This window comes from Hylobates moloch, unplaced genomic scaffold (assembly GCF_009828535.3).
Source record: "Hylobates moloch isolate HMO894 unplaced genomic scaffold, HMol_V3 SCAFFOLD_19, whole genome shotgun sequence".
Taxonomy (NCBI): domain Eukaryota; kingdom Metazoa; phylum Chordata; class Mammalia; order Primates; family Hylobatidae; genus Hylobates; species Hylobates moloch.
This window is the reverse complement of record NW_026652294.1, coordinates 57,570,013-57,594,063: the sequence shown is the minus strand read 5'-3', so window position 1 is coordinate 57,594,063 and position 24,051 is coordinate 57,570,013. Positions and strand designations below refer to the sequence as shown.

General features: G+C 38.6%; 1 protein-coding gene across 8 annotated transcripts in view; it reads left to right on the top strand.

Annotated features, from left to right (window-relative positions):
* FOCAD (focadhesin) overlaps positions 1 to 24,051 on the top strand; it is a 324,194-nt gene that overhangs the window by 288,839 nt on the left and 11,304 nt on the right. For all 8 annotated transcript variants that reach the window (XM_032139268.2, XM_032139267.2, XM_032139266.2 and 5 more), the window contains 6 exons: positions 8,037 to 8,165; positions 9,963 to 10,078; positions 13,036 to 13,296; positions 13,970 to 14,059; positions 21,121 to 21,298; positions 23,175 to 23,272. In XM_032139268.2, coding sequence (XP_031995159.1) covers positions 8,037 to 8,165; positions 9,963 to 10,078; positions 13,036 to 13,296; positions 13,970 to 14,059; positions 21,121 to 21,298; positions 23,175 to 23,272 — 872 coding nt within the window. The remainder of the gene's footprint in view (positions 1 to 8,036; positions 8,166 to 9,962; positions 10,079 to 13,035; positions 13,297 to 13,969; positions 14,060 to 21,120; positions 21,299 to 23,174; positions 23,273 to 24,051) is intronic.

Sequence of the window (24,051 nt, the reverse complement as noted above, 5' to 3'; positions counted from 1 at the left end):
TTTTTTTTTTTTTTTTTTTTTTTTTTTTTTTTTTTTTTTTGAGAGAGTTGGAGTATTGCTGTGTCACCCAGGCTGGAGTACAGTGGCGTGATCTCAGCTCGCTGCAACCTCCGCCTCCTGGGCTCAAGTGATTCTCCTGCCTCAGCCTCCTGAGTAGCTGGGATTACAGGCATCTGCCACCATGCCCAGCTAATTTTTGTATTTTTAGTAGAGATGGGGTTTGACCATGCTGTCCAGGCTGGTCTCGAACTCCTGATGTCAGGTGATCTGACCACCTCTGCCTCCCAAAGTGTTGGGATTACAGGCATGAGCCACCTTGCCCGGCCTGTTTTCTTATTCTGTACTTAATTATCTCCACTCTAAACTTCATTGTTTCCTTCCTCTACCTTTGGGTATATTTGCTCTTCTTTTTCAAGTTCTTTGAGGCATAAAGTTAGGGATATTGATTAGAATTATTTCTACTTTTTAAAATGCCTTTTTAAAACAGACACTTATTGCTATAGATCTCCCCCAGTACACTGTATTTGTGCAATTCCATAAATTATGGCATTTTTATTTTTATTTTCATTTGTCTCAAAGTATTTTATAATTTCCCTGTGATTTCTTCTTTAAGCCATTGGTCATTTAAGAATATCTTTTTTACTTTCCATTTATTAGTGAATTTTCCAGTTTTTTTGGAAATCTGTTCTTGATTTCTATTCCATTGTGTTTATGAAAATACTTGGTATGGTTTTAATCTTTTAAAATTTATTGAGACTTGTTTTGTGGTCTGACATGTGGTAAGTCTTAGAGAATGTTCCATGTGCTCTTGAAATGAGTGTGTATTCTGATGATGTTGAGTGGAACTGTTCTAGCTATGCCAGCTAGGTCTCTCTGGTTTACACTGTTGATTAGTAAGGATCCTTTATATCCTCATTAATCATATGTCTAGATATTCTATCTAGTATTGAAGGTAGAGTATTGAAGCCTCCAACTGTTACCGTAGAGCTATCTATTTCTCCTTTCAATTCTGTCAGTGTTTATGTATTTGGGGGCTCTACTGTTTGATTTGTATGTGTTTATAATTGTTAAATTTCTTGATTAATTTAATTTGAATTGATTCCAACTGAGCATCAACAACATACAAAAATTCTGCTGCTATAAAGTTCTATTTCTCCCTTTTATGTTGTTATTGTTCCAAATTACATGTGTATACATTATGTGCCTATTAATGTAGATTTATAATCATTGTTTTATGCATTTGCCTTTTAAGTTACATAGTAAGTGAAAAGGGGAGTTATAAAACAAAAATATAATAGTAATGGCTTTTATATTTACCTATGTAATTACCTTTACCAGAATTATTTATTTCTTTGTATAGCTTCAAATTATTATCTAGATTACTATTTAGTGTCCTTTTATTTTAGCCTTAAGGACTCCCATTAACATTTCTTGTAGGGCATGTCTATGGGTAACAAACTCCCTCAACTTTATTTTTCTGTATATATCTTAATTTCTCCCTAATACTTGAATTATAGTTTTGTTGGATATAGCATTTTTCGATGACAGTTTTTTTTTTTCTTTCAGTAAAAAGTGTTATCCTGTTCCTTACTGGACTCCATGGTTTCTGATGAAAAATGAGCTGTTAATCTTACTGGGAATCCTTTGTATGTGATGAATCACTTCTCTTTGCTGCTTTCAAGATTTTCTGTCTTTGTCTTTTAAAAATTTGACTACAGTACGTCTTAGTGTGGATCTCTTTGCCTTTATCTTTCTTAGACTTTGTTGAGCTTCTTGAATGTATGGATTTGTGTCTTTTTTATTAAATTGGAGAAGTTTTTGGCCATTACTTTTTCAAATACTCATTCTGCCCCTTTCTCTCCTATCCTTCTGGGATTCCTGTTATGCCTACATTGGTATGCTTGATGTATCCTTAGGCTCATACTTTTCATCTTTCTTTCTTCTCTGTAGACTGAGTGATTTCAGTTGACATATCTTTATGTGAGCTGATTCTTTTGCCTGCTGAAGTCTGCTATTTAATCCCTCTAGTGAGTTTTTCATTGCAGTTACTGTACTTTTTAGAGTACAGAACTCTATAATTTGTTTGTTTCTTTTAAAAAAGAATTCTTTTTGATATTCTCTTTTTTCTTTTCTTGTATTGTTCTCCCGGTTTCTTTTAGTTCTTTGTCCATAATTTTCTTTAGCTGAATATATTAAAGAGAGTTGCTTTCAAGTCTTTGTCTAGTAAGTCCAATGTCTTTGCCTCCTCTGAGACATTTTCTGTTAATTTCTTCTGTGAAATGACAAAGCTTCCTTGTTTCATTTTATGCTCCATATTTTTTTGAAAACTAGACTTTTTCGAATGTTAAAATTCAGTTTTATTCCAAGAATAAAACCAAATATTGTAAAATATGTAACATAAAATTTAACTTTTAAATATACAATTTTATGACATTAAGCATTAATGTGACATTAAACATTAATTAAGCAATAATCACCATCATCCAGCTTCAGAACTTTGAAAACTGAACATTTTGGATATTATAACAGGGTAACTTTGAATGTTAGAGTCTTTCTTTTCCTCATTGTTTGTTTTCGTTTCTTGCTGTGGGCTATGTTCAGTGACTTCTCAAAATTGTAAAGCCTGTCTGTATTCTTTCTCTCTGAAGGCTCTATTCTTTTAGCCAGTGATTAGCTAGTGTCTGATGGAGATTTCCTTGAACACCAGAAGTCAAAAAAAGGAAAACAAAAAAGACTCTGCCTTTTCTCCATAATGTGATTATTACACATTGCATGCCTGTATCAAAATATCTCATGTGCTCCATGCCCCATAAATATATACACCTACTGTGTACCCACAAAATCAAAAATTAAAAAAAACTCTGCCGCCACTTCCGCTTCGACTTGTTTTTATCTCTACCAATTATGCTGCTATTTCTGAATATGCATGTTCTCTTTAAAAAAATTGTAGTGATAAGTACATAACATAAAATTTACCCTCATAACCATTTTTTTAAATTTTTTTTGGGGGGGACAGAGTTTTGCTCTTGTTGCTCAGGCTGGAGTACAGTGGTGCAATCTTGGCTCACCATAACCCCCACCTCCTGGGTTCAAGCAATTCTCCTGCCCCAGCCTCCTGAGTAACGGAGATTACAGGCATGCACCACCATGCCTGGTTAATTTTTTGTATTTTTAGTAGAGATGAGATGGAATTTCTCCATTCAATAGTGTTAATGTGAATGTATATTCATATTGTTATGAAACAGATCTCCAGAACTTTTCAGAACTTAGAAAACTGAAACTCCAGCCATTAAACAATAACTCCCTTTCCCCCACCCCTCTCCCTAGCCCCTAGTAACCACCATTCTATTTTCTTTTTCTGTGAATTTGACTACTTTAGATACTTCATATAAATGGAATCATACTTTTTTTGTGTGTGAATGGCTAATTTAATGTAATGGCCTTAAGTTTCATCCATGCTATAGCATCTAACATGATTTTCTTTCTTTATAAGACTGAATAATTTTCTATGTTATGTATATACTGCATTTTGTTTTTTCATTCTTTCATCAGTGGACATTTGGGTTGCTTTTACCAATTGGCTATTGTGAAAAATGCTGCTGTGAACATGAGTTTGCAAGATCTCTTCATAATCTTGCTTTCAATTTCTTTCAGATATATACCTAAAAGTGAGGTTACTGGATTATATGGTAGTTCTAGTTATAATTTTGTATTTATATAAAATAATGTGTAACTTTTTAAGGAACTGCCATACTGTTTTATATAGTGGTCACGTTATTTTATAATCCTACCAAGTGTACATGAGGGTTCCAATATCTCCATATCCTTGCCAACACTTTTTATTTTCTGGTGTTTTTGTTGCTATTGTTTTTATAGCAACCAATAGGTTTTAATAGGTAGGGGCTGATACCTCATTGTGGCTTTGATTTGGTTTGGTTTTTTTCCTTCTGATTAGTGATATTGGTCATCTTCATATGCTTGTTAGACATTTCTATATCGTCTTTGGGAAAATGTCTAAGTTCTTTGCCCATTTTTATATGCTCCTCTTTTTTTCTGTGCTACTCCTTTTTTAGCTGCTCTTTTTTCCTTTTGTTGATTCTCCCTCTGCCCTCTCTTTTTCAGTTTCTGGTTGTTCTGCTTTTCCTGCTAATTCTGCATGTGCTTCTCTTTTCTCCTATGCTTCTTTCTGCTGTTTTTCATTTTTCTTTCTCTGCCTTTTTCAGTATTTATTCATTTTGCCTCTGTTCCTCTTTTTCAACTTCTGTTAATTCTGTTACTTTTTCTGCTGATTCCACATAGCTTCTCCTTTTTGCAGCTATTTTCCTTCTGTTGACTCTGCCCTATTTCTTCTTCCACTTTTTCAGTGTGCCGATTTTACCTCTGCTTCTCCTTGTTCCTGTGCTTCTCCTTTCTGCAGCTATTTTACCTTCTGCTGACTTTGCCTTGTTCTGGTTCCCTCTTCTTTCAGCATCTGCTGATGTTGCCACTGCTCCTTGTTCCTGTGCTTCTCCTTTGTGCAGCTGATTTACCTTCTGCTGACTTTGCCTTGTTCTACTTCCCTCTTCTTTCAGCATCTGCTGATGTGGTCTCTGCTTCTCCTTTTTCCCATGGTTCTCCTTTCTGCAGCTTTTTTTTTCCTTCTGCTCACTCTTGCTTCCCCCCTGTTAGCATCTGCTAATTTGTTCTCTGCTTCTCTTTTTTCCTATGCTTCTCATTTCTGCTGCTGTTTTCACTTTTTCTAACTCTGCCCTGCTTCCCCCTTCTTTCAGCATTTGTTGATGTGGCCCCTGCTTCTTTTTCCTGTGTTTCTCCTTTCTGTAGCTATTTTTCCTCCAGCTGACCCTACCCTGTTTTTGCTTCCACCTTTTAGCATCTGCTAATTTGGCCCCTGCTTCTCCTTTTACGTATGCTTCTCATTTCTGCTGCTGTTTTCACTTTTGCTGACTCTGCCCTACTTCCGCCTTCTTTCAGCATCTGTTCATGGCCTCTGCTTCTCCTTTTTCCTATGTTTCTCCTTTCTGCAGCTGTTTTTTTCCTGTTGACTCTTGCTTCCCCATTTTAGCATCTGCTAATTTGGTCTCTGCTTCTCCTTTTTCCTACGCTTCTCATTTCTGCTGCTGTTTTCACTTTTGCTGAGTCTGCCCTACTTCCCCCTTCTTTCGCATCTGTTTATGGCTTCTGCTTCTCCTTTTTCCTATGTTTCTCCTTTCTGCAGCTGTTTTTTTCCTGCTGACTCTTGCTTCCCCATTTTAGCATCTGCTAATTTGGTCTCTGCTTCTCCTTTTTCCTATGCTTCTCATTTAAGCTGCTGTTTTCACTTTTGCTGACTCTGCCCTACTTCCCCCTTCTTTCAACATCTGTTCATGGCCTCTGCTTCTCCTTTTTCCTATGTTTCTCCTTTCTGCAGCTGTTTTTTTCCTGCTGACTCTTGCTTCCCCATTTTAGCATCTGCTAATTTGGTCTCTGCTTCTCCTTTTTCCTATGCTTCTCATTCCTGCTGCTGTTTTCACTTTTGCTGACTCTGCCCTACTTCCCCCTTCTTTCAGCATCTGTTCATTGCCTCTGCTTCTCCTTTTTTCTATGTTTCTTTTTTCTGCAGCTGTTTTTTTCCTGCTGACTGTTGCTTCCCCATTTTAGCATCTGCTAATTTGGTCTCTGCTTCTCCTTTTTCCTATGCTTCTCATTTCTGCTGCTGTTTTCACTTTTGCTGACTCTGCCCTACTTCCCCCTTCTTTCAGCATCTGTTCATGGCCTCTGCTTCTCCTTTTTCTTATTTTTCTCCGTTCTGCAGCTGTTTTTTTCCTGCTGACTCTTGCTTCCCCATTTCAGCATCTGCTAATTTGGTCTCTGCTTCTTTCTCTTTTTTTCTACGTTCTCCTTCTGCTGCTGTTTTCACTCTGGCTGACTTTGCCCTTCCTCTCCTTCATTCTGTTTCTATTCTGCCTCTGCTTCCTTTCTGCAGCTGTTTTTTTTCCTGCTGACTCTTCCCCATTTTAGCATCTGCTAATTTGGTCTCTGCTTCTCCTTTTTCCTACGCTTCTCATTTCTGCTGCTGTTTTCACTTTTGCTGACTCTGCCCTACTTCCCCCTTCTTTCAGTATCTGTTCATGGCCTCTGCTTCTCCTTTTTCCTATGCTTCTCCTTTCTGCAGCTGTTTTTTTTCCTGCTGACTCTTGCTTCCCCATTTTAGCATCTGTTAATTTGGTCTCTACTTCTCCTTTTTCTCATGCTTCTCATTCCTGCTGCTGTTTTCACTTTTGCTGACTGTGCCCTACTTCCCCCTTCTTTCAGCATCTGTTCATGGCCTCTGCTTCTCCTTTTTCCTATGTTTCTCTTTTCTGCAGCTGTTTTTTTTTTTTTTTTTTTCTGCTGACTCTTGCTTCCCCATTTTAGCATCTGCTAATTTGGCCTCTGCTTATCATTTTTCCTGTGCTTCTCTTTTCTGTTGCTGTTTTCACTTTTGCTAACTCTGGCTCCACATCTGCTTCTCCCATCTTTCAGCATCTACTGATTCTGCTACTTTTTCTGATGATTTTGCCTCTGCTTCTCCTTCTGCCTATGCTTCTCCTTTCTGGAGCTGTTTTTCCTTTTGCTGACTCTATTTCCACTCTGATTCCCCCTTTTGCAGCATCTTCTAATTCAGGTGCTTTTTTGCTGATCTTGCCTCTGCTGTTCCTTTTCCTACCTCTGCTTTTCCTTTTGTTGATTCTGCTTCTGTTTCTGCTGATGCTAATTTCCTTTCTGCTGCCGATGTTGATCCTGCTGCTTTTGCTTCTCCTTGTTCTTCTACATTTCAATGTGTTATACTATTTCTGACCTCCTCGTAGCTTCACATTTACATGGCCCTTAATGTCTATTCCATTCCTGATTGCACCATATGTTTCCACTCACAAATGCTCCACTATCTGTTTTTCAATTTCTGATTACCGTATACACACTCCCTTAGAAAAGGAATAGGGTATTAAAGTAATGGTACTGTGTCATAGGCAGCTGGTTAACTGATGGACCAGCTGTTACACAGCCCTTAGGTGCTCACTTCTAGAATGGTCACCATGGCACAGGCTGGGAAGCAGAAAAACTGGAGACTCCCGAGGTACAGAATGCAGTCTAGGACTACAGAGACTAGGTAATACATAGTCCACAGAATGGAATGTACCTGAGTGAGCCATCCTTATTCTCTCTGCTGGAAGTAGATTGAGGTGTAAGTGAGCAATGAGGTACTAATGTAAAAGAAGTTACTTAATTTGGAAAACTAGATAAAAAGACAAGAGTGTGCAGAGGAACAGTTAAGTAGCAATGTGGAAAATTTTTATCCAGTCAAAAAGGAAAGACTGTAGACAAGTAAAAGAATGAAATCATGTCATTTATGGCCACCTGGAGAACTCATGTTAAGTGAAGCAAATCAGCCACAAAAAGATAAATATCACATATGTGGAAGCTAAAAAAGTTGATCTCATATGCAGTGCCAAAGAAAGTTGATGTTATATAGAGGTAGAGAGTATAGAATAGTGGTTACTAGAGGTTAGGAAGAGAAGGAGGATGGGGCAGTAATGAGGGATTGGTTAAAGGAAACAAAATGAGGAATAAGTTCAAATATGGGGAATTAGTTCTGGTGTTCTAAAGCACTGTAGGGTTACTATAGTTAACAGTAATTGTTATTTCCAAATAGCTAGGTAAGAGGATTTTCAATGTTTCAGCATAAAGAAATGATAAATATTGGAGATGATGGATATGTTATTTATCCTGATTTGTTCATTGCACATATGTATGGAAATATCACTCTATACCCCATAAATATATACAGTTATTATGTATCATTGAAAAATTTATAAGTTTTTTTTAAAAAGAGAACAGAGGGAGCAAGCTTTTCTGGCAAATGGAGTTGAAATTAAGAGCACAGAATTGAAGGGTTGATCACAATTTAAGATGTGATATCAGATCCTTTGATGCTAGAAGGAAGGCAGGAATTGTTGACATTTTCCAATTCCATGATGGTATGCAGGTGTTTTACTATTATTTTTCCCTTTCTGTTATAGGTCCTGAATCTGTGCCTCCTTCGCTCCTTAAAGTAGTGATGAAACCCATAGCAACTGTTGGAGAAAGCTACCAATATCCTCCTGTGAACTGGGCTGCACTTCTCTCTCCACTTATGAGGCTAAATTTTGGTAAATATAATGTGTTTTTAAGTCTTCAGACTTTGATTTTAGTATTTGACCTGAATGGAAAAACAGATTCTGTGTCACAATGTGTAGTGACTGGATAGACTTTTCATATCTTGAGGTTTATCATGTTGGATGGAATGGCTGGGTTACTTTCACTCAGTCATTGAGCCCCTGAGGGTGAGGAAGAAGAGGTCTAAAGACACAGGCCAGATACACCTGCCAAAAACAATGCTTGACTGAGATTTGCGCACTGCTAGGAATGTGGTACAGGTTACATTAAGCTTGGCCTTGTGGTTATCAAACTACATTTCCAGAGCCATAGGTTTCGAGTAGTACCATGTGGGATGCTGTATTAATTTTCTATTGCTGCTGTAACAAATTACCACAGTGGCTTTAAACAACACAAATTTATTATCTTTACACGTCCACAGGCCAGAAGTCCAACATGTTTCTCACCAGACTAAGATCAAGGTATCAGCAAATTAGAATTTCTTTCTAGAGGTTGTAGGGAAGAATTCATTTCCTTTTCTTTTCTAGCCTCTAGAAGCTGCCCACATTCTTTGACTTGTGGCCCCCTTTCTGCATCTTCAAGGCAAGCAATAGAGGGCTAAGATCTTCTCACACCATCATCTTTCTGGTTCTCCGTAGCCAGGAAAGGTTTTCCACCTGTAAGGACTCATGTGATTAATAGGCTCACTTAAATAATCCGGGATAATCTCTCCATCTCAAAATCCTTAACCTTAATCACGTCTGCAAAGTTTCTTTGCCATATAAGGTAGTGTATTCACAGGTTCCAGGGATCAGGATGTGGACATTATTGGGGACCGTTATTCTGCTTACCACAGTTATTTTGCAGTGAGAGGCAAACAGAATGCACACCTCAACACCTCCAGTTCATCCACAGCAACCTATTTTATACGGAATAGAGTTACACATGCAAATATAATTTAATGTACTTGTTCCCCACCCTAACTCCAAAAATAAAATAAAATAAGAAGGGGGGATGAAGAGCAATTTAAACGGTGTTGTAAAATTGTGTGTGTTTGTATGTGTGCCTGCTGTGAGTGCTCTTATCGTTTATAGTAGAGTGCATACTTACATATGATATATAAAACAACTTCTATACTGTAATTTATGTGCAGTTTCAGAGATAAATATAATTTTGACTACATACAATTTTTCACTTAAATGCTTTCATATAAACCTAATCTCTATATAAGATATAATGTCACCATACTGGGTTTCCAGAGATTTCATTTGAAAAATATGTTCTTCTGTCCCTTTCCTTGTTTTGTGTGCTATAATGAAATGTTTGTGTTTCATTTAAGTCCTTAGAAAAAGGAAGGAAAATAAGGTGCTGATTGGAATCTTACTACTAGAAAGGCATGATGACTAGAGAATGTGGCTGTATCTTTAAGCCATTCCACACCTTGATATATTTCTTCACGGTCTGCATATGAGATGGAGAGAAGGGAAAAACAGAGATCAAGAGATTACTAGCTAGAATTTTCTCGTATTTTAGATAGTGTTTGAGTGTGTAGTTTCCTCTGGATATCATAAGAGAAATTCCCGTATCTAGTTCAAGCCCCTTGCTAGTTCCAAGGTGGGACTGTGATGCCATTGGACACGTTATTTTGCCTCATAACTTACAAGACTCTTGAAATATCTCTTCTGGTTTACTGAAGTTCTGTTACCTGCAGAAGTCACGTAAGCAGATGCTTTGATTTGAGATATTAAAGCCTGAAAATGAGTCAGGAAAGTAACTATATATTCAGATTATTTTCCTTTCTTGCCTTTCAGGTGAAGAGATCCAGCAACTGTGCCTTGAAATTATGGTGACCCAGGCACAGTCATCCCAGAATGCCGCTGCACTATTGGGCTTGTGGGTGACACCACCACTGATCCACAGTCTGAGTGTATGTAGTAACTAAGGGTGTTGGCCAACAGGAGGATATTGTTCTTTAGGAGGAGATTAACATTCATTTGGGTGTGTGTTCTCAAAGTCAAGAGGAGACAGATGAGATCTTCACAAAAATTAAGGGTTGATAGTAGCTGGCCTGCATATTGGAAAATTATATAGTTCAGAACCCTGCCATAGCCATTACCATTTATGCTTTAGCTACCATTTATTACAAAAAGTGGAAAATGATGATCAGAGGTATTAAAGTTCCTTTCTCAAGATCATATAGCTAGAAAGTTGTGGAATTATTTGAAGTTATGTTTATTTGATTATATAGTATGTGTAATTATTTCAGTACATATTAAGAGAAAGGAAATCCATATGTACTGGACTCATCCATGTATTATCCTTCCCCTATCCCAGAGGAGGCAGCAATTAAGGTGAGCCGTGATTTGGTTAGATATCACATCAAGGGTACCAGGGGATGTAGGTGGGAGAGTGTAAATGGAGAGCATGAAAGATCTCTACTAGGCTGTTTAGCTTGAGCAAAGCGTTGAGAAAGAAATGACCCAGTCTGGTGTTTTTGATGGAGGGGGCTAGCACCTTTCACGTATAGGCCAAGGGCAGATAGGAAGAATAGAGCAAGAGAGTTTAAAGATGTGAAGTTAGTAAAGTTGTATAATTTTGATTAGGTTTCAAACTAGAACAGAAAAACATGTTCCGTGATTCTTTAGAGGTTTACCAGTTTACATAAGTTAAATGCTGTCATCCTTTAATTGTCTCCATAGTCTGGCCTATTCTTCTGTCCTAGGAGGCTTTAATTGTTTGAGAATAGTGCAAAGCCCTCTTATCATTTCCTCAATCTCTTGGCCTTTGTCCCTATCGCCTTGTTTCTGTTTTTTTGTTGTTTTTGAGACAGTTTCTCGCTCCATAGCACAGGCTGGAGTGCAGTGGCACAATCTCAGCTCACTGCAACCTCCACCTCCCGGGTTCAAGTGATTTTCGTGCCCCAGCCTCTCAAGTAGCTGGGACTATAGGTGTGCGCCACCATGCCCATCTAATTTTTGTGTTTTTAGTAGAGACGGGGTTTCACCAAGTTGGCAAGGCTGGTCTCAAACTCCTGACCTCAAGTGATCTGCCCACCTCAGTCTCCCAAAGTACTGGGATTACAGGTGTGAGCCACCATGCTGGGCCTGTTTTTGTTTTTTTAAACCTTTCCTACTCCTCCTCACTGTCTTTGATTGAAAGTGGATGCTATCAAGGTCTGCATCTTTCTGTCAGGTATTAATTTCACTCCACCTGTCTGCTCCAAGTGGCTCCCAGCTGCCTGCCACTTACTGAGCCCTTGCTGTGCACCTGGTACCTGCAAGCACTCAGTGAGTACTTACAGAAACCAGACTTAATTTCTCTACAGCCTGACAGGACAGTTTTAAAAATAGCTTTGTTGAGTTATAATCTATATAGCCTAAAATATGGCTGTTTTAAAGTGTAAAATGTGATGAATTTGAGTACTTTATAGGTTTTTCAGTCATCACCAAGAATGTTTCCATCACCTGACAGTTCCATTGTGCTTGTTTGTAGTCAATCCCCACTCCCAGCTTCAGACCCAAGCCACCACCAATCTGCTTTCTATTTGTAGTATTGCCTTTCTAAAATAACCTTTATTTATATAATTTTATATAAATTATATATAAATTTCATATAAATTTTAGAAATTCCTTAGAATGGAATTGTACAATATGAATTTTTTATGTCTGTCTTGTTTCATATCTGAGATACATTTTATTATTTCCATTTTAACAGAATTATAAACTGAGGCAAATGGAGGTCAAGCAAAGTTTGCCTAGCTAATAAAAGAGAGAGCTCTGTCTATCTGAGTTCAAAGCCCTATTCTATTCACTCCTTCTTACTTTTGAATCAGACCTATTTCCAGCCTGTTGGGTTGGCCTCCGAAATTTTCCTAAATTTTACTTATCCTTTCATTTATCTTTTAGATCTGTGCTACTCTGTGCATTTGTCTTTGATTATTTATCTTTATTGTTATCTTGGTTAATTAACAAATTAAGTTTGTGAATTCATTTTCTTAAATATAGAATGATCTGAGATGGCATATTCTTTAAAATGAGGTCTTGAGAAAACTCATGCAACTACACTGATCTTTTTAGAAATTTGCAGAAAACATTGTTCCTCTGTCCCTCCCCTATTTTTGTGTGCTATCTTGAAAAAACAAAAATAGCACACAAAAAAGTTTTTGCCAGATTTTACTTTTTAGATCACTTATTTTGCCAGATTTTATTTTTAGATCACTTATTTTAGACTTGCTGCCCCTTTAGTAGCATGCTTATGTTCCTAAGAATTTTCGAAGCCCACTTGGTTGAAGTCTGTTATATAACAGAGCTGTTACTAACATGCCCTTTCTTGGCTCTCATGAACTTTAAGGTGCCTGGTCAGTTCTACATGCTCAGCTGGTGGTTTTACTTTGGTCATAAATGGTCCCAGCATGTCACTTCTCCTTATTACTTCCTTATTTTTTCTCGGAAGAAGAAATTAATAGTATCAGATGCTCTGTTTAGTTGATTTTCAGCAGATGAGCCTTTCATCTTCCAGAGCTTTTCTTGCCAGAGAATGTGACCTTTTAAAACTGAAAAGTAACTGTCATGTACTTTCAGAAGTAGCATTTTATTCCCATCACTGAAAACATCCAAGGTTTAAGCTGAGTAGTTCACAGATGGGTTGGCAGATCCCATATAAACACATGATTCACCCTGGATCAGAAGTAACTGCAGAAGCCAAAATTACATGCATTGGTGGCCCATTGGACCGTGAAGCTATGGAAAAATGAAGGGGGAAGGAAGTAACCTGAACCTTTTATCTCTCAGTCTACCCTCAAACACAGTGATGACATACAGGTTTTGAACATTGCAAACCCAGACTTGCCTATTTACATTCAACCTCTTCTGTTTTTACTTCCAGCTGAATACCAAGAGATATCTCCTGATATCTGCACCTCTGTGGATAAAACACATCTCTGATGAACAGATCCTGGGTTTTGTTGAAAATTTAATGGTGGCAGTTTTTAAAGCAGCTTCCCCGCTTAGAAATCCTGAGCTATGCCCAAGTGCTTTACAGGGTCTGAGCCAGGCCATGAAACTTCCCAGCCCTGCCCACCACCTCTGGAGTCTGCTCTCTGAAGCTACTGGGAAAATTTTTGACCTCCTGCCAAATAAGATTCGGGTGAGGAACAAAAATATTTACATTCCTGACTATTTATGTTTGGGATATTTTAAAGGCTTCTTGGCAAAGTGGGGAGGTGTATGTTTTAAGAATGTGGGTGGGAAGGCTAGCAAGAAATAACCACATTCTTTACTAGGAGTGTGTTTTGTTTCCAAGATCTAAATTGAGGTTGAATATTTAGAACCAAAGTTTTGAGCAAGCTTAGAAGCAGTTTAACCAGTGCTGCACCAGGAAATTTGCTATTAGGCCTTTTTACCAAATGCCTCCTGTAGAAGACAGGAAAGCTCAGAAGTCCTTACACTTTACACCTTGAGAATCCTTGGGCATGATTTCCCATATACTGTTTGTATAAAACAATTTAGCATCAGCCTTTCCCCTCCCCCAAAAGACCTCTGAATTGTAATTTTACAAAGAGGTTAGAAATTTATTTGGGATGAAGGAATTTTGATAAGGAGAAAAAAGTATAGCCAAAACAAAACAAAACAAAAAAACACAAAGCAACAGGAAAGATGTCTTCAAAATGATAAAAATTGGCCAAATGTTTTGGTTTAATTAAAATTAAAATCTCATCAGCTGCTGTTCATGGGGATAAGAAAATCTAATAATTTGTCAGAACATTTTGACCTGTTATTTTACACTGTTTGTTGACATGTTTGGGATTTTTCTTTATCAGAGAAAGGATCTAGAGCTGTATATCAGCATAGCAAAATGCCTCCTAGAAATGACAGATGATGATGCCAATCGGATCACCCAGGTTACTAAGGTAATAACATATCTTTCTATACCTTATTTCATTATTGAGGCAGAAATTACAATTGAAGAATTGATTTCAGTGTCCTTTTGGCTGAAGCAAGTTTTGCTGCATTTTTGTTATTGGTTAATTTCAGGAAACTATATTTCATTTACATTGTTGAGCCTCTTGTTCAGCCTACTAATGTGGTTGGTGCTTAACAAATGTTGTATGGATGGATAGATGGATGAATAACTTTTTAACCCAATTTCTCCCACTTTGTCCTTCACCTGATCCTATCCTTAGGAATGAAGAAAGTGGTTGATTGAAAAGCAAGCACTGTTAGCCCTGACACAGGATAATTTATTTCCCACACCCATGCCCAAGTCAAATGATGAATGAGCAAAAAGTAGCATATCAGTAAAGTTGCCAGATTTAGCAAACAAAATACAAGATATTTTGTTAAATTTGAGTTGCAGATCAATAATGAATCATTTCTTAGTACAAGTACATCCCAAATGACACACTTGTATTTGAATGGCAGTTTTGCATACCAACTAATACCAATGGTCTAGAGAACTGTGAGCTCCCTTATAGCTGGTGGACTTCGTGTCATTTATTTTACTTTATGGCAGGTTTGCCTATTCAGTCAGATCCTTGAATTTCTGCATCATATGGCAGTGGTTCTCAGAATGTGGTCTTTGCATAAGTAGCGTCAGCGTCGCCTTGGAAATGATTAGAAATGTGAGTTCTTGAGCCCCCATCTAGACCTACTGAATCAGAAACTCTGGAGATGGAGCCCAGGAGTCTATGTTTTGTCTCTCCAGGTGATTCTGGGGTATCCTAAGGTTTGAAAACCACTGTTAAAGAATATTTGGGGCCAGGTGCGGTGGCTCACGCCTGTAATCCCAGCACTTTGAGAGGCTGAGGGCAGGTGGATCATGAGGTCAAGAGATTGGTACTATTCTGGCCAACATGGTGAAACCCTGTCTCTACTAAAGGTACAAAAATTAGCTGGGCGTAGTGGCACACACCTGTAGTCCCAGCTACTCGGGAGGCTGAGGCAGGAGAATCGCTTGAACCTGGGAGGTGGAGGTTGTAGTGGGCCGAGATCCCACCACTGTACTCCAGCCTGGTGACAGAGCGAGACTCCGTCTCAAAAAAAAACAACAAAAAAAGAATATATGGAATATCAACATTTTGGAAGTTAGGTTGTTTTAAGCAAGGAGAAGCAACATAAGAAAATAGTTAAGAGGATGGACTCTGGAGCCTCACTGCTTCAGTTTGAAATCCAGCTCTGCAATTTACTAGCAATGCGATCTTGGTTACGCTTCATAAGCTCTCTGCCTCAGTCCCCTTATCTATAAAGGGGAGATAATAACACCTACGACTTAGAGCTCTTTTGAGAGTTCAGTGAGTTAGTCCATGTTGAGTATTTGGAATACTGCCTGGGTCAAGATAAGGACTCAGTATTTATTATCATAATTATTACATATGTGTAATGAATTATATTCTATTATTACATTCATGTAATGTAATTGGAAATAAAGTATGTCATTTACTTCTTAGTATCTAGAGCTGAAGGTTGCTGTTACTCGCTTGAGTTTCTACCTAAAATACCATTCAGAACATTGTCACTGGAACATACTAAGTAGTGTTCTGATGTCCCCAAAAGAGTTAGTCTGCTTCAGCAAGGTCAGAGTTTTCTATTTGTTTCTGAAAAGAATAGAGGTAGAGGTAAGAATAAGATAGTGGTAGAGAACACAGACTCCCTCAGTTCTGTTTCTTACTCTGCCACCTGTAGCTATGTGACCTTAATTTAAGCAAGTTGCTTAACCACTGTGCTTCAGTTTCCCCATCTGTAAAGGTGGGACTTTAATAGTGATCTACTGCAGAGAATTGGTGTGAGAATGAGTAAATGCAGCAGTTCTCAAATGTTTTAGTCTCATTTTTAGCTTCTTAAAAATTATTGAGGATGCCAAAGAGCTTTTAATTATAAGGGTCATATCTGTTGACATTTACCTTATTAAAAATTTAAAGACTAGGAAAACTTTTAAATATTTACTTAAAAGCAATAGTAAGAAACCCATTATATATGAACATGATTAATAAAAAAATTTAAAGCATAAAAATTTAGTGAGAAAAATGGCATTGTTTTACATTTTTGTAAATCTCCTTAATGTCTGGCTTAACAGAAGACAGCTGGATTCTCATGGCAGCTTCTTCATTCCATCTGTTGTGAGGTTGTTTTGGTGAAATATGTGAAGAAATTCCAGTCTCATACAGATATGCAGGAGGAAAAGGGAAACGTGTGCTAATAGTCTTTTCACATAATTACAGACATCCTTCTTTTACATTTCACCAAAAAACTCAACAACTTATAGTTCTTTTTATTATTATTATTATTATTATACTTTCAGTTTTAGGGTACATGTGCACAATGTGCAGGTTTGTTACATATGTATACATGTGCCATGTTGGAGTGCTGCACCCATTAACTAGTCATTTAGCATTAGGTATATCTGCTAATGCTATCCCTCCCTGCTCCCCCCACCCCACAACAGTCCCCGGAGTGTGATGTTCCCCTTCCTGTGTCCATGTGTTCTCATTGTTCAATTCCCACCTATGAGTGAGAACATGCGGTGTTTGGTTTTTTGTCCTTGTGATAGTTTACCGAGAATGATGATTTCCAGTTTCATCCATGTCCCTACAAAGGACATGAACTCATCATTTTTTATGGCTGCATAGTATTCCATGGTGTATACGTGCCACATTTTCTTAATCCAGTCTATCGTTGTTGGACATTTGGGTTGGTTCCAAGTCTTTGCTATTGTGAATAGTGCCGCAGTAAACATACGTGTGCATGTGTCTTTATAGCAGCATGATTTATAGTCCTTTGGGTATATACCCAGTAATGGAATGGCTGGGTCAAATGGTATTTCTACTTCTAGATCCCTGAGGAATCGCCACACTGACTTCCACAATGGTTGAACTAGTTTACAGTCCCACCAACAGTGCAAAAGTCTGGGGGAGGGGTGCCCGCCATTGCCCAGGCTTGCTTAGGTAAACAAAGCAGCCGGGAAGCTCGAACTGGGTGGAGCCCACCACAGCTCAAAGAGGCCTGCCTGCCTCTGTAGGCTCCACCTCTGGGGGCAGGGCACAGACAAACAAAAAGACAGCAGTAACCTCTGCAGACTTAAATGTCCCTGTCTGACAGCTTTGAAGAGAGTAGTGGTTCTCCCAGCATGCAGCTGGAGATCTGAGAACAGGCAGATTGCCTCCTCAAGTGGGTCCCTGACCCCTGACCCCTGAGCAGCCTAACTGGGAGTCACCCCCAAGTAGGGGCAGACTGACACCTCACATGGCTGGGTACTCCTCCGAGACAAAACTTCCAGAGGAATGATCAGGCAGCAACATTTGCAGTTCACGAAAATCCGCTGTTCTGCAGCCTCTGCTGCTGATATGCAGGCAAACAGAGTACGGAGTGGACCTCTAGCAAACTCCAGCTGACCTGCAGCTGAGGGTCCTGTCTGTTAGAAGGAAAACTAACAAACAGAAAGGACATCCACACCAAAAGCCCATCTGTACATCACTATCATCAAAGACCAAAAGTAGATAAAACCACAAAGATGGGGAAAAAACAGAGCAGAAAAACTGGAAATTCTAAAAAGCAGAGTGACTCTCCTCCTCCAAAGGAACACAGTTCCTCACCAGCAACGGAACAAAGCTGGACGGAGAATGACTTTGATGAGTTGAGAGAAGAAGGCTTCAGACCATCAAACTACTCCGAGCTACAGGAGGAAATTCAAACCAAAGGCAAAGAAGTTAAAAACTTTGAAAAAAATTTAGATGAATGTATAACTAGAATAACCAATACAGAGAAGTGCTTAAAGGAGCTGATGGAGCTGAAAGTCAAGGCTCGAGAACTACGTGAAGAATGCAGAAGCCTCAGGAGCCAATGCGATCAACTGGAAGAAAGGGTATCAGTGATGGAAGATGAATTGAATGAATGAGAAAAAAGAATAAAAAGAAACGAAAAAAGCCTCCAAGAAATATGGGACTATGTGAAAAGACCAAATCTACGTCTGATTGGTGTACCTGAAAATGACGGGGAGAATGGAACCAAGTTGGAAAACACTCTGCAGGATATTATCCAAGAGGACTTCCCCAATCTAGCAAGGCAGGCCAACATTCAGATTCAGGAAATATGGAGAACGCCACAAGGATACTGTTCGAGAAGAGCAACTCCAAGACACATAATTGTCAGATTCACCAAAGTTGAAATGAAGGAAATATGTTAAGAGCAGCCAGAGAGAAAGGTGGGGTTACCCACAAAGGGAAGCCCATCAGACTAACAGCAGATCTCTTGGCAGAAACTCTACAAGCCAGAAGAGAGTGGGGGCCAATATTCAACATTCTTAAAGAAAAGAATTTTCAATCCAGAATTTCATATCCAGCCAAACTAAGCTTCATGAGTGAAGGAGAAATAAAATACTTTACAGACAAGCAAATGCTGAGAGATTTTGTCACCACCAGGCCTGGCCTAAAAGAGCTCCGGAAGAAAGCACTAAACATGGAAAGGAACAACTGGTACCAGCCACTGCAAAATCATGCCAAAATGTAAAGACCATCAAGGCTAGGAAGAAACTACATCAACTAACGAGCAAAATAACCAGCTAACATCATAATGACAGGATCAAATTCACACATAACAATATTAACTTTAAATGTAAATGGACTAAATGCTCCAATTAAAAGACACAGACTGGCAAATTGGATAGAGTCAAGACCCATCAGTGTGCTGTATTCAGGAAACCCATCTCACGTGCAGAGACGCACATAGGCCCAAAAGGATGGAGGAAGATCTACCAAGCAAATGGAAGACAAAAAAAGGCAGGGGTTGCAATCCTAGTCTCTGATAAAACAGACTTTAAACCAACAAAGTTCAAAAGAGACAAAGAAGGCCATTACATAATGGTAAAGGGATCAATTCAACAAGAAGAGCTATCCTAAATATATACGCACCCAATACAGGAGCACCCAGATTCATAAAGCAAGAGACTTAGACTCCCACACAATAATAATGGGAGACTTTAACACCCCACTGTCAACATTAGACAGATCAGTGAGACAGAAAGTTAACAAGGATATCCAGGAATTGAACTCAGCTCTGCACCAAGCAGACCTAATGGACATCTACAGAACTCTCCATCACAAATCAACAGAATATACATTTTTTTCAGTACCACACCACACCTATTCCAAAATTGACCACAGTTGGAAGTAAAGCTCTCCTCAGCAAATGTAAAAGAACAGAAATTATAACAAACTGTCTCTCAGAGCACAGTGCAATCAAACTAGGACTCAGGATTAAGAAACTCACTCAAAACCGCTCAACTACATGGAAACTGAACAACCTTCTCCTGAATGACTACTGGGTACATAATGAAATGAAGGCAGAAATAAAGATGTTCTTTGAAACCAACGAGAACAAAGACACAACATACCAGAATCTCTGGGACACATTCGAAGCAGTGTGTAGAGGGAAATTTATAGCACTAAATGCCCACAAGGGGAAGCAGGAAAGATCCAAAAAGTAGTTCCTTTTTTAAAAAAAATATTTTTTAGACTGTGTCTCACTTTGTCGCCCAGCCTGGAATGCGGTGGCATGATCTCAACTCACTGCAACCTCCATCTTCTGGGTTCAAGTGATTCTCCTGCCTCAGCCTCCAGAGTAGCTGGGATTACAGGCATCCACCACCATGCCTGGCTAATTTTTTATATTTTTAGTAAAGATGGGGTTTTACCATGTTGGCCAGGCTGGTTTTGACCTCCTGACCTCAAGGTGATCCTCCTGCCTTGGCCTCCCAAAGCGCTATGATTACAGGCCTGAGCCACCATGCCCGGCCAGCAACTTGTAGTTCCTTAAAGGTTAGTTGCAATGTAGAATCTGAAACCATATTAGTGAAACTCATATACTTTGTTACATTAAATTCCACTGGTCTGTTTTGCACTTTGGGTCTTTTACCCATGCATGGTTTTGTAATATCATATATTGGTCATTTGGAAAATATTGAATCACTGAGTTTTGAAGATCTTCCAAATGATGACAATATAAAATAATCGTATTGTTAATAGCACTGCCAATCTCATCAGAAAAGCTTTTTACATATTGGGAAGCTGCCAGGCTCATAGAAGCAGAAACAAATTTTCCAAAAATCTAATTTTCTCTTGAAAGCTCAGATTTTGTCATTTGGGAGCAAATACTATCAGGTATTTTTCTTGAAGTGACAGGTTCACTTCCTTCAGTTTCAAGAAAATAATCTGTCATATACCCAGGTTGAATAACCATAGTTTTTCCGTCAATTATTCTTTCAAGTAAATGGTGTTCTGTGAAAAGAGTGGCTATGTCACAGCCTAATCTTACACATGTTCTTCCTTGGCTTGAGACCATCATCATACTTGGGTATGCAGCACAATTCCCTTATGAGTATTTCTCAGTTTGTCCCACAGAGTATTTTTAAAAATATTTACTCAAGGGCCAATGTTTAATGGAACTAATAATTTTTATTGTTTACAAGGATATTTTAAGTGAAATTGGCTTGTGAAATAAAAACAAATGTCAGTACAATATACAATGAATACTAGTACACTTTGGTGCTAACATAAAAATAGTTTTGACCTCACAGAACCTCTTATGCACCTTGGGGTTCCACAGAAGTTCTGTGTACCATACTTTGAAAACCACTGAATTAACACGTTAAGTGCTTGGAGTGATGCCTGGCACACAGTAAGTACTGTATTTGTTAGTCATCATTTTATTATTATTGTTTGTGTATATTTACTAAATATCATCACTAACTCCTCAACAAATTTATGGTTTTAATGAAGGAGGAGGAGATGGCATTACAACCCTCTATTGTTATGTTCATGTTAATTTAGCACACAGGCAGATGGGGGGTCGTGTGCTGCCGGAAATGAAGAGAATAGTAACATCCAACTCACCTTTTCTGTTTTGCCCTTGCCCCGAAATTCTGTAGCTACTTCAGTTAATTTAATAGTAGCTAAACAATTTTTTTTTTTTTTTTTTGCAGAGCAACATAGAAAAGGCTGCCTTTGTCAAACTGTACTTAGTCTCTCAAGGACGATTCCCCTTGGTGAACCTGACCGACATGCTGAGTGTTGCTGTGCAACACTGTGAGAAAGAGGTGTTGGCCTGGATGTTTCTGCACAGCTTATACCAGGCACGGATTGTGAGCCATGCCAACACGGGTGAGGACACCCTGGGGTGAACATCAGAAACAGGAATAGATCTGCTTGCTGTTGCTTTTAAGTTGCACTTGAGTTCTCAACTTAAAAATTAGTTTAGTGCTTATTGACACAGGTTAGGCCTTCTGGTGTAATGAGGAGTAACTTGGATAGAAATGAGCAGTTATAGCTCACAACATCCACTTTTGGAAATGAGGATGGATTCTTTCGAGGGGTTTTGTTTTGTGTTTGGCTCTGTAGACCCTCAAAGATACAAACAAGTTAGCTGCTTCTGCCTGTTTAACTTCAGTTTCCCAAGCACACAAGATATCAATTGATTCTGCCTGATGATTTCATGAAAATGGCTTTTGGGTAGTCATTTAACAAACAAGAGAAAACAGAAACAAAAAAATTGACTAGTTATTTTACAGAAGAACTTCTCTGGAGTGAGAATAATCAAATCCTGCCACCCTATCTACATTAGCAAGCTTGAAGCTCTGCTAATGAATCACATGATGCAATTTTTAGACCATTTTAGATGTTATGCTTTAATAATTACTGAATAAGAGAGCTCCCTCATTGCTCTATCCAGCTTGTTGGTCATATTTACAATTTCTAGAGACTACATTCAAGTTCTGAAAGGCACCAGGCTCCTGAGGGATAGATGTGGCTGGGAAGCTTGTGTGACTCTGGACAAATTGCTTATGCTTCTGTGCCTGGTTTTCCCCATTCATCTCTTGTATTGTTATGATTTTGAGGAAAAACTGACAAACACGATTGTAATACTCTGCAAAACTGTAGCGCCTTAATACCAGCCCTTCAGGAGGCCAAGGCAGGCGGATCACCTGAGGTCAGGAGTTTAAGACCAGCCTGGCCCACATGGTGAAACCCTGTCTCTACTAAAACAACAAAAATTAACTGGGTGTGGTAGTGTGAGCACGTAGTCCCAGCTACTCAGGAGGCTGAGGCAGGAGAATTGCTTGAACCCGGGAGGCAGAGGTTGCAGTGAGCCAAGATCCCACCACTGCACTCCAGCCTGGGTGACAGAGCGAGACTGCATCTTGGAAAAAAAAAAAAAAAGAAAAGAAATTTTGATTCATCGTCCTCTGTGGCAGTCTGAAACAGTTTTTATATCTGCATTAGTACCTTTCCACTGAAAAATGAACCTATGATGAGAAACTGGACATTTTTTACTCTAAGCCAAAAGTGTATGTATGAGGAAGAAATCTAGTAGGTATTTCAAATGAAGCATGAATTTACATGCAATAAACTGAAATAAGTTTGATGTTGCCTTTGGTTCCAGCCAGAACCAGCTGGCTCTCAAATGCAGTTCCCGTTTTTGAAACCTGTCCTTAGCAGTCTTTACTGTGCTAGGAATCCTCTTTTTTAAAAAAAAAAAAAAAATTAAAAGGGAAAAAAGTCAATATTGCTGATAACGGAAACATAATGGCTGTATTTTGTTTTTCTTTACATGTCTTTGGTTTAGGTTTCCTCTGTGATTTGGCATAAATTGGGAACACTTAAGCAAAGGAGAACTATAAAAACAAATAATTGTCAACAATTCAACATTGCTAGTTAGTTGGCATGCCAGATTTCTCCTAGTGTATTTAATGTTGAGAGAGAAACTCCAACAAATGCATTTTATCACTAGTGGTCAGGGAGATTTAAAGAATAAGTTGGCTTTTGAAAATCAAAGACCAAAATACCGTTATCTGATGTGAATAATGTCAAAGAACTCTCTCACAGGCAGTCACAAGTCTCGGGTATTGCAAGGGAACATGAAACTGGTTAATGGAATCCTCACCAGGTGTTCTGCTTTAGTTATGATGGTTGTTACTGATCTGTTTTACATTTCAAAGGAAAACCATGGTCTAGTAAGAAAATACCCTTTTCATTTCAGGCATTTTGAAGAGAATGGAGTGGCTCTTGGAACTGATGGGTTATATTAGAAATGTTGCTTACCAGTCAACATCCTTTCAGAATACGGCTCTTGACGAGGTAAAATCTAGAGGAGTAGTTTATAGCTTCCTTAAAATACAGAACTTATATTAGGTTGGTGCAATTGGCAAAAACCGCAATTACTTTTGCACCAACCTAAAATATATGCTCCCAAAAGAGGAACACGGTGCTGTTTGCAGCTTTTCTTTCCCTCTTTCCTTTTATTTTAGACACACTTAATGATTCTCTGATGCTGCAAGGAAATCGGTATTCTTACCAAGCTCTTGGAGACACCCAAGGCTGCCCTTTGAGAAATATTTTCAACAAAATATGTTTCTTGACAGACAGAACACAAAGGACACTCAGGAGAGAGAGAATCCAAGCTCCTATATAGCTGGGATTGATCCCATAAAGGATGTGGGAATATAGGGCTCTGGCCTCCACAGTGGCCCAGCATATGGCTAAAAATGCTTGCTTTGAAGAGGTTCCTGGAGTGTATGCAGATAATCTTATGTGTGCCAATACTTATGTGCGTGTGTGCACATATGGAGGGGAGTTTTTATCACACCTGCAAAATTACCTATGACTCAAAAAAAGTAAGACCCACTAGTATTAGGTTTGGGTGAGTTTAAAAATAAAAGATTAATAAAATGAAGACAGCTCTTTCCTGCTTTCCTTCATTGTGTTGACTTAGCTGGCAGCTGTGCATTTTGTAATAGTAGAATTTTTTTTTCTGTAGGCATGCTTCATGAGTATTCTGTTTGCTATGTGAGTCAAATTTGCATAACCTGGGATGTTTTTTGAAGTTCTGCCCAGTTTTTCTGAAGAGTTGTATGTCT